Source organism: Crocuta crocuta, unplaced genomic scaffold (assembly GCF_008692635.1).
Source record: "Crocuta crocuta isolate KB4526 unplaced genomic scaffold, BGI_CrCroc_1.0 scaffold636, whole genome shotgun sequence".
Taxonomy (NCBI): domain Eukaryota; kingdom Metazoa; phylum Chordata; class Mammalia; order Carnivora; family Hyaenidae; genus Crocuta; species Crocuta crocuta.
The window spans coordinates 1,253,618-1,263,860 of NW_027530380.1; the positions used below are offsets into that span (position 1 = coordinate 1,253,618).

At 65.9% G+C, this 10,243-nt stretch overlaps 1 protein-coding gene across 1 annotated transcript in view; it reads right to left on the reverse strand.

Annotated features, from left to right (window-relative positions):
• TPCN2 (two pore segment channel 2) overlaps positions 1-9,904 on the reverse strand; it is a 27,439-nt gene extending 17,535 nt beyond the window's left edge. Inside the window, exons 1-6 of the mRNA XM_077766563.1 lie at positions 9,836-9,904; positions 6,975-7,051; positions 6,176-6,638; positions 5,145-5,221; positions 4,655-4,832; positions 3,236-3,352 (exon numbers count right to left, since the gene is read on the reverse strand). Of these exons, the coding sequence (XP_077622689.1) occupies positions 3,236-3,352; positions 4,655-4,832; positions 5,145-5,221; positions 6,176-6,638; positions 6,975-7,051; positions 9,836-9,904 (981 nt within the window). The remainder of the gene's footprint in view (positions 1-3,235; positions 3,353-4,654; positions 4,833-5,144; positions 5,222-6,175; positions 6,639-6,974; positions 7,052-9,835) is intronic.
• Between the last annotated feature and the right edge of the window lie 339 nt (positions 9,905-10,243).

The following is a 10,243-nucleotide window of genomic DNA, read 5'->3' on the forward strand; positions in this document are numbered from 1 at the left end:
GCTGCGGCCTCACCCCTGGCACAGACACTGGGCCGTGACTCTGCACCCCGCAGGCGCACCCCCGTTTCCTCCTCCCCACTTCCTCCGGGTCAGAACCAAGGAGAGCTCCTCCCCCACTGCCCTCAGGACGCCCGGCCTTCCGGAGGGCTTCCCTCAGGCGCCCTTCTTCCTCATCCGCTAACACCATCACTCACCACAGAACCCTCACCCCTCCACCGGCCCCACACGCCCCCTCCTCACCCAGCCGGACCCCTGCCCGCTGACCTCCAGGCCTGAGTCTGCCCAGTGCCGTCTCCCGGGACCCGGCCCTGAGCGCGGGCGCCCAGAGCCCCTCCTGCCCTCTGGGGCCTCGCACTCCAGGGAGCGGAGCAGCCTCTCGGGTATTCAGGGTCACGTTCAGGATCTGTCCTCCCACATTCAACCCCCCATCCCAGCTCTCAGCTCCAGACTCCGGCCCCGCCGGACTTCTTGTCCGAGCACAGCTGACCCCCCACGCCCTGCGGACTTCCTGGGCCCGCCCTGCGGCGTCTCAGCACCCCCCCCCCACCTCTGCTCAGCGGGAGGGCGGCGGCCACACGCACTGCCCCAGCACCACCCCGCGGCGCTCTGGAACCCTACCACGTATCTGAGGTCTCTGCCACGACCGAGTGAGGTCCCACCAGCACTGGCTCGCAGAGACCCTCCGGACTGTCTGCACAACAGGTGGTCCCTAGGCCTGACTCAACCTCCCTGGGCTACTCGCGCTCCCGGCACAGGGCCGAGAAAGCCAAAGCAAACAGCAGTGGACGGACACTCAGGGCCATGGCCCCAGTGTCCCCAGCTCCCCCACAATCCGCTCGCTGCCCCGGGATGGAACCTCGTCTCAGGGTCCGGGTCCCGAATCTTCCAGCCGGGCAGGGGCCGAAGGTCCCCCCAGCACCTGCACCCGGGGGTTTAGACCCTCACCCGTAATCAGACACGGGACCGGGTGTGGCTTCTCCCCGGGTGTGGAGACGCAACCTGCCAAGAGCCCTCCTAACACTGGGGCCACATCAGGGTCATGGACACGGAGACATGTGGCCTCTCTGAAGGATGGGAAGGTTCACCCACGAGACTCAAGTCCGTTAGACGCCAGCCTAGTGCAGGGTGGGGCACCCCTGGGAGGCCCACACACGATCACAGCTCAGCAGCTAACGTGCCGATACCCAGTCCCCATGAGGAAGGGGTACAGCAGAGTCGTGACCATGACCGGTAGACCGTGTGGGATGTGAACCCCCCCAGACCACAGGGTGGAAATGGACATGAGAGACTAGGCTGGAGGCCCCTGGTTCTCTGCCCGCCCCCCCTGCCCTGGTGCCTGTGTGAGTTATGACTGGCCAGCTGGCCCCAGGGGAAAACCCCGGGCCTGGTTTGTCGGCGGTTCTGGGGGAGGGGCTGACGCTACCCAGAAGGGGACCTCGTGCGGCGTTACGGCCTCCATCAGGAAGATCCCCCAGAGATGGCACTGAAGGGACAGCGTGGCAGTGAGTGGGGTCCGCCCTGTCTGCATGGGAAAGGTGACAATTCCTGGGATCAGGGCACAGAGAGAGCAGGCCGGACGACAGGGAACGAGGTCCGGGAAGCATGCGTGTGGATGAGCAGATGAACACCCACAGACACAGAATGACACGTCCTGTAATGTCCGAGCCTCTCCCCCCCTCCCCCAAGGCCACCGCTGACGGCTCACCCTCCAGAAGCAGAGCCCAGCTCAGCTCACCCACCCCGATGCGGCCCCCCGCAGGGGTGGGTGCCTGCTGTGTGCCCCTTCCCCAGCCAGGGGCGCTATCCTCACTGGACAGACAGGCACGCGGGCTGGGGCTCTGCCTGGGGGGACCACCCTCTGAGCCTCAGGAGCCCCACAGCATTCACGGCCTCCCCATGGCCCCTCACCCTGAAGTGGCTGGCCCGTGGGAGGGCCCGGCGGCCCCAGGCAGGCTCCGTGACCCCCACTGTGGGGGGGAGCCCTCCGCGGGACCAGAAGGTGCATCAGAGGCTCTGAACACCAGGATAGATCAGGAACGGCGACTCCCCTCCCCCCAACTCAGTGTCTGGCTGCTTCTGAAAACTTTCCACCAAGAACATACCCTAAGAATTCATAAAAAGCAGAGGGGAGTCTGGGGGGGGGGTCCAACGGCCAAGGACAGCCTGGCTCCTGCTGCCCGGTGGAGTAGGGAGGTCCAGGTCGGGGACCCTGAGGCATAGCCAGTGTGAGAAGATTATCAGAAAATTCCAGTGATCAAAAAAGGCAGGACCCCAAGGGCAGACTGCCCGGGAACGAAGGCCTGGGTCCCCGTTCGAGGTGAAGAGCCCTGAGCTGCTGGGGAGCTGGGCGAGGCAGGGGCCACGGGGCGCACAGGGAGAGAACTTCAGAGTATCGGTTAGCGCCCCCCCCCCACCCTGCCCAGCCGGTTAGAAAGAGGGGCCTGAGCTGTGCGCCGGCTTCCAAGCCTCTTTCCTGCCAGGAAGCGGGAGGCGGGCGCTGCGCCCTCCCCCGTCCCCCCTGCAGCTCTCTCAGCGGCTGCTTCCTGCCTGCTTCTGCCAGTGAGGGCGCTGGAGAGAGGCTGGGACCCCAGAGGGGCGGACGGACATTCCCTGCTGCCCCTCGGGCAGTGGCCCTGCCCTGGGGCTGCCAGCCTCCCCGGCTTCCATCGCTCCCAGAACCAAGCCATCTCCGGAGGGGACCCCAGCGGTCTGTGTTCCTCCAGACACTGGGGGCGGGGCGCCGGCTCTGGGGGACCCTCCCCTGAGCCTCCTGCGGCTCTGTGTCCCGGGCCCCGTTCTGCTTTGTCAGTTACTCAGCACCTGCTTAAGCCCCTACAGATGCTCTCTTGGCTGAAGCAGCCGATGGGCTGGTGGCCCTGATGGACACAGATGTCCCCGTACCCGCTTCCCCAGCTCCTGCTCCACCCAGTTACAGGGCAGAGCATCTGGGGGGTGGAGGGTGGGATGCCGCAGCCAGAGGGGTCTGGGGCCCCACAGAGCTCTGGGCGTGCAGCGAGGGCGAGGCCCCGGGGCACCCGGCCAAGCGAGGGGCTCAGCTGGCCAGCGGGAGGCAGGGATTAGGAGGCCTTGTGGGCCGCCCCCCCAGGCCCAGCTCCTCCTTCCGCAGGACAGGACAAGGCCAGCGGCTGAACTGCCAGGAGGGTGGGAAGAGCTGGGCAGAGGACAGGCCGCCCAGGGCTCCCCGCTCCCACCTCGGAGGCCCCACGCCACCTACCTCCTGGCACACCAGACTCAGCGACGCGATCCAGTCGGCGAGGGACACGACCAGCACCAGCAGGTAGGCCAGCAGCCAGGCGTTCTTCCGGAACTGGGCCCACCCGACCAGGTAGCTCTGCAAGAGGGGCGGCGGGTGAGCGGGCTGCCCCACAGACACCGGCCCTGCAGCCAGCCCGAGGCCCTCGATGTGCAGGGGTGAGGCTGGGGCACCCGAAGCAGAGAGCGCTTCAGCGAGGGGTGCAGTCCCTGCGTGCCTTGGGGAGCAAGAAGCCGGGCTCCACGCGCAGCCCGCCAGCAACCTCGAGCACTTGAACCACCCTGGCCTGCGTCCTCATCAGTTCTGCCCATCCCAGCCTCCGGAAAAGAGCCATTCTGGAAAGGGAGGAAGGGCACTTGTGGTCCGCTTCTGGTGAGGGCTGGCCCACCCCCAGAACTGTCTAGACCAGGCCCTGGGTCTTCCTCTGGGGCCCGCTGGCCAGGTGTCAAGGGCCCCGCGGGCAGCAGGGGCATCTGGAGGTCACAGCATGCAAGTAAAAACGTCTTCTATCTTTTCAGGCCTCCCAAACGTACCAACCATTCAGAAGATGCTAATAGAGCCGCTCCCCAGTTTCAGTTCCAGTCTGAAAACTCCCAGCCCCCTAAATACATCGTGGGCTAAAGAAGGAACGATACGAAACTGCCGGGGCCCTCAGGCCCCCACCCCCACAGTGCCAGCAGCAGGGGCCCAAAGCCACCCCCACGGCAGGACAGCCCCGCAGGCCCCAGACAAAGGCCCCGCGGGACTCTGGGGACAGCCCATCCTAGGGGAAAGGCCCTGCGCTGCCTGGCGGCCAGGCCAGCGCTGCCACGTGGATCACCCCCGTTTGACCAAAGTTACAGGACGTGCCCCACAGAAGACCTCTCGGCCCCTGGGCACCGTGCTGGGAAGGCACCACTGCACTGAACTTTGACATGGCCCGGAAGCTTGAGTGAGAAGGACGGGGCCCAGAAGGACCCGGGTCAGAGTCAGACACACGGCCGCGCGGCAGCGGCCCCTTCCCAGCCCACGCCCCCCTCCTCCGCGTTCCACCCCTCGTGGGACCGGAGGGTGGCCCGCAACAGAGACCAGTGGTCAGTCCTCTCTCGTGCCGGGGCCTCTCCTCACAGAGACACAGCCAGACCCTCGGCCGCTCCCGGAGGCCCCGCGAGGCCATGCACCCAACAGGCTGGAGCCCAGACTTGCTTTAGTCTGGGGAGGGGGAGGGGGTGACGGGGTCTCTTATGCACCAACCAAGCCAGGCCTCTGCTTGCAGGGGCAGAGCGTGGTCAGAGAAAAAGGCAGCCAGCTTCGGGAGCGTAAGACTTGACCGGGAGCACAGCCCGCGGGCTGGGGGGGCTCCGGCCCCTGCACTCTTGCACCCGATGGCACCCGGCTCACCTTCACAGACACGTCGGCCACAAAGACCAGCAGGCAGAGCAGCTCGATGCCCTCAGTGAGGCCACAGGGCGGGTCCCAGGGGGCCGAGCGGTAGCGCACGTCCGCCGTTCTGGTGAGCGACGAAGGCGTCTCGATAAAAGCCAAGAGCAGGATCAGGGAAATAGTGAAGCTCAACGTCCTGAAAAAGGAACAGAAACGAATTGAAACACACAAGCCAGCAACGCCCGGCCCGCAGAGCGCATCCACGGGCGGAGGGCGGGGGGCCCACAGGACACGCTCAGCCTTCCAAGGGCAAAGCCCCGCCCCTGGTCCGTGCCCACCCGAGCCACCAGCCGACGGCGCCCAGCCCCGAACCCCTCGGCTGGCAGGACCTCATCCCCAGGAGGGCCCCGCTCGCCACAGGCTGGGCTCTGAAGAAAGGAGAGAGTGGCTCCTTGGGGACCCTGAGGCCGCCCCCCTCCAGCCAGGCCGCAGGGGCGCCCCTTCTCACCACTGGCAGGCACTGGAGTAATACAGTCGGTAAAGCCACAGTGACCTGGCGTCCATGCGGTGGTTAATGGAACGGTACTGCAAGCGGAAAGCACGCAGAGCCATGAGCGGGGGTCCCCTCAGAGCCGCGCAGCACAGCCAGCCACGTGCAGGGCGCCTGCTGACTGCACGACAGGCCCTGGGTGGGGAGACAGGCCATGGGCCGGCGTCCACTGCAGCCACACACGTGGACCAAGGGCGCTCCTGTGACCCAGCAGGGCCACATTAGCAGATAGACTCAGAACACCCTAAGCATCACTGCCCCGTGTGGACGCCTGTTTCTACCTGTTTCTAAAATTTTTTTCTTATACCTTATTTATTTTTGAGGCAGAGAGAGACAGAGCATGAGTGGGGGAGGGGCAGAGAGAGAGGGAGACACAGAATCTGATGCAGACTCCAGGCTCTGAGCTGTCAGCACAGAGCGCGACGCGGGGCTCAAACCCACGAACCGTCAGATCATGACCTGAGCTGAAGTCAGATGCTCCACCGACTGAGCCCCCAGGCGCCCCTGAGCCTGTTTCTGAATGTACAGCTGTGCCCTCCGCCTGCCAATGAGGCTCACCCGGCTGCGGTGCAAGGCCCTCCCCCACCACGGGGTCAGTCTCCAGCCCCCTCCCCCAACGTGGCACAGCGCTCCCTTCCATATTCTGTTTCCCTAGTCGAGCCTCACTATCGTTTTCCAGCCGGGGACAGGCTGGCCATCTTTGAGCGTCTTTCACACGCCCTGGAACAGGCCCTTAGTAGGAGGTAACTCAACGAAGCAAGCACTTTCAGGCCTCGAAAGAGCACCCAGCGCCCACCCGCTTTGGGAAGGACTCCCGGCGAGCCGTGCTCAAAGGCCCCATCACCACGGTTAGCGTGACCGCGCGGTCCCGCAACCAGGGCCCTGACCCCAGGGCAGCAAGGAGGGGACCGGCGGGGCAGCCGTCACCCAGTCCCCGCAAAACCCGGAGAAGGGCCCAGGCCCAGCCACGGGGGACAGGTGCCGCCCACCTGGATGGCATCTTCGATGAAGACAGCAGCCTGGTCGAAGCAGAGATCCCTCCCGGATGCGGCGCCTGCAGGCAGAGACAGCACATGGGGGGACAAGGGGACTGCGTGACGCTCACCTGCCACGGGACTGCTGGGATCAAGGACAGAACCCGGGGACCTTCTTTCCCAAGGCTCCGGAACGGCCGGCCCTTCGCCCCACGGCAAGTCTGCACACGACAGAGCCCCAGAGCCGGCCTGGCACACGAGTGTGCTCAATAAATGGGCAGCCGACGCTACCCGCCTGCCACCTTCACCAGCTAGCAACTGGGGCCTAAGGGCACAGGAGGGCGGATGGAGCCTCCGCGAGGCCCCGGCAGGCTCCCGACTACAAGGGGTCTTCAGTGCAAGTCGGGAGGCTTGAAGCCCTCCCAGCGCCCCGGCCCCTGCCCATCCAGGAGCCGTAAGCTGCCCACGAGAGCAGTCCCTGCGGCCTCAGGTTGTGTCCCCCGATCGTGGGCTAGCGCCAGCTCTATGGCTTCGTTGCAGAAGCTGTTGCTTGACGCACGGAAAGAAGAAAGGCATGAGGAGCCGTGGTTCGCAGCCACAGAGGAACCCCACTGCCAGGGTCCAGGAGACAGGGTGCAGCCGGGGCCCCACTGGGGAGAAGAGTCGGCACGCAGCCCCCAGCAGCTCCCGGAGCAGGGAAATGATAGCGCAGCTGTTTCTGCTGAAGATTCTACTTCCACACGTGGTCCTTTGGGCCGGCAGCTCCTGAAAACGGCCCGTAACTAGCAAAGAGAAAATGCAGACGTGTGCATGCCTCTGGAGCACAGGTCCCTGAGCCAGCGGCCGAGCAGACGGTGGGCCAGGGAAGAAGTGCACCCGCTCGCAGGGCTCCTGCAGCAGGGCCGGGGGCCAATCAGGGATGCGGGGGACCCTGGACACAGGAAGGAGACTAAACCCTGTCCTGGCTCTGCCGGTGCCCCTCGTGTCACCCAAAGCAAGCGCCCCGCCTCCTTCTGGGCCTCGGTTCCCCCCACATATAACCTCCATGCTCGCCCTGAAAGTCCTCCCAAGGAGGCTGTGAGGGTGGCGGCTGCCTGCTTCCCCGACAGCATCCTGGGAACTGTGATCAGATGGCACTGGGCTCTCTTCCCTGCGGGACCACAGAGCCCCAGGCGGTGCAGGGCTCGGCGCACGGTGGCCCTCCAAGCTTCTTTATCGAGGGAACGAGGGAACAGCGGATGAGGGAGCCTGTGAGGGCACGGCAGAGGCCCCGTGTTACCAAATCCCGGATAAGAGATGGGGTCTCAGCCTGGAGGGATCGAAGGACACAAGCCTCTTGGACAAGAAGGGCCTCTGGGCTCACTCCACGCCCAGGTGCGGCTGAAGGGGCTCACGGCCGGGCAAGCCATCACTGGCAGGGGTGTCAGGCGCCCGGGAACTGTCCGGCATTCATCAGCCCTCCCGCCTGGGCCTCAGGACCCCAGGACCCCAAACCTCAGAAGGGGCCATCCCACCTGCTTTGCGGCCCCCGACACCAGCGGCCAGAGGTACCTTGTCACAAAACCTCAGTCGTGAGCACGTCACCGCTTCCCACGAGTCCCCAGCTCTCCAGGAGGAAGTCCACGCTGCCCTCAGCCTAGCGCTGCAGACGCCCACCTCGCCCACGCCCCCTCCCTGTCCCGCTGCTTCCTCCCCCCTACGCCCTCCACGCCACTCATCCTGAACTCATCTTGAACTCGGCTCCGCCAACGCCAAGCTGTCCTGACACTCAAGCCCTCGCCCAGATGCAGGCCCCACCGGGAGCAGCCTCCCAACTCGGTGGTCTAGGGACCACCTCCCCGGGGGGCAATCGCCGGGCACGCCGGGTCGGAACGCCAGGGTAGAGCCTCTGCCACAGAGAGCAGAGGACAACAGGGGCTCAAACTCTGCGCCCGTCAGTGCTGGACCCGTCTCTGCCTCTGCCCCAAGTCCCCCCGCCCACCATCCTCGACATCCGGGTCTAAGTCCCCCTTTCCTGCTCCAGGCTCCACCCTGCCCTACCTGTCCGGGACCCCGACCAGCTCCCCGATGACCCTGGGCAAGCAAGGCCCTTCACCTCTGTGCCTCAGTCTCCCCTCACTGGTCAGATGCGCCAGGACGGCTGTAGCTACTCGCTATTATTCTAAAAGCCCCTTCTGTATCATAACAACCCCTCGGCCTCCGACTTGCCCATAACCAGAAGGCGGGGGACTCCCTGACCAGGGACAAGAAAACCACCCTCGCCCTGCAGCCCGTGAGGGGAGGCTGGGTCCTGACTTCAGGGTCTGTGGGGCCCCCGGCAGCCCAGTCCCCGACCCCTGTGCGTGGGAGGACCCGACTGCAGGTCGCGCAAACCCCGCGCACAGAACCCCACCTAGAAGCCCCGGCCGTTCCCGGTCCCCCTCTGCCCCGGGGCCGACAGCCCAGCCAGGGAGACGCAGAACGCAGCGTCCCCTCACGCTCTCGGGAGGCCTCCTCGAGGCGTGGCGTCGGGACAAAGAGCCCTCTCTCAGGGTCCTCGCCGCCTGGCCCTGGCTCCCAGCTCCCAACGCAGGTCTCAGCCGCCTGCCGTCCGCCCCACCGGGGCTGGGACCTGCAGAGTCAGGGCGCCCGGCCCAGAACGGCCATCGGCACCGACTGCCGCATCTCTGCCACCTGGTCGGGCCCTGTGCTGACGGAGGGCATTCGCAGCGATCTCTTGGAAAGAGAGAGCTCAGAATGGTTAGGCAACCTGCCAAGGTCACACAGCCAGAAGGGGCAGCACGAGAAAGGCACTCCGACCTTCAGACACAAAGTCTGCGCCCCCCCCACTCCCCACCCAAATGCCACCGTGGCCTATGTCCCTTGTCCAGGAACCTGTGAGGCCCTGGCAGGGGCTGGATGGAGAACGTTCCTGGGGACAGCCTCTGGGGCGGCTGCCCCGGCCTCCAGTTTTCTAGTCTGTCAGGCACCCAGCCCCCAGTCCACGGATGGGCGCACACCACAGGCCCTGCCTGGACCCAGGAAGAAAGTCAGTCTGGAAAGAAGGTGGCCCTGGAAGCAGCGCCCAGCGCGGCGGGGCAGCGGCAGGGCCCGGGGCTGACCTTGGACGCGTCCGGGACTCTCTCTGGGCCTCGGTTTTCTTCTCCGCAAGGTGAGGCTGAGGTCCTTCCATTCCTAACCCAGCCCCCAGGGTGTCTGCCGGAGGCCCGTGGACTCCACCCTCCCGCCCTCCTCGGGATTCAGCAATTTCTCTACGGTAAACAGGAAGGGCAGGAGGGAGCCGCGGAGGGCAAGGGGAGGAAGCGGCCCTGGTGGGGGGCGGGGGGCGCCTCAACCCCAAACCGAAGGGGGACCAGCCTCCGGGGAGCCTCCTGGCACCGGGAATGAGAGGACAGGCTGGAAGGGCTCCTAAGTCTACTCCCAGCTGGGTCCGAATCCCACGTCAGCCACTTCCCCGCTGGGTGATCCTGAGTATGCGCACGCCCCTCTCCGTGCCTCAGTTTCCCCCATAATAACCGGGAGGAAAACGGAAGTGCTGCTTCCTAGGAGCCACCAAGGCGACCTGCGAGGCCTGGGTCCACCCGAGGCCCATCGAGGGGGCTGCACGGCGTGGCTGCCCCAGGCTGGCCGGTCGGAGGCAGGGCACGACCCTGGAGCCCCCGCCCGACTCCGCACCCGCGCCAGGGCCCGGGTCCGCAGGGCGGNAGCGGGCAGCGCCGTGACACAGGGGATACCCCTCGCCATCAGCCAATAAGAACGGAGGGTTCGTGTGGGGGGCGGGGACTCCCTAGGCCCCGCCTGTCAGGGGCGGGCTCAACTTCCTTCCCCTGGGGAGGGGCTCCAATGCCCTCTCCGACCGCGGTCCCTGGGCCGGATGCGTCGGCACCACATGGGCACTGGTTAAAAAGGCAAATTCCCGGGCCCTCTCCCGGGCCCTCTCCGAATCAGAAACTCGGAGCAGGGCCCAGGAGTCTGTGTTTTGCCTGTTGAGTGTTGGGCACGCGGGGATCACCCCTCAAGGGTGTCCCCCCAAAATGGAACTTGAATTCACCCTCTGGTAATGAAACTAGAAAGATAAAATAT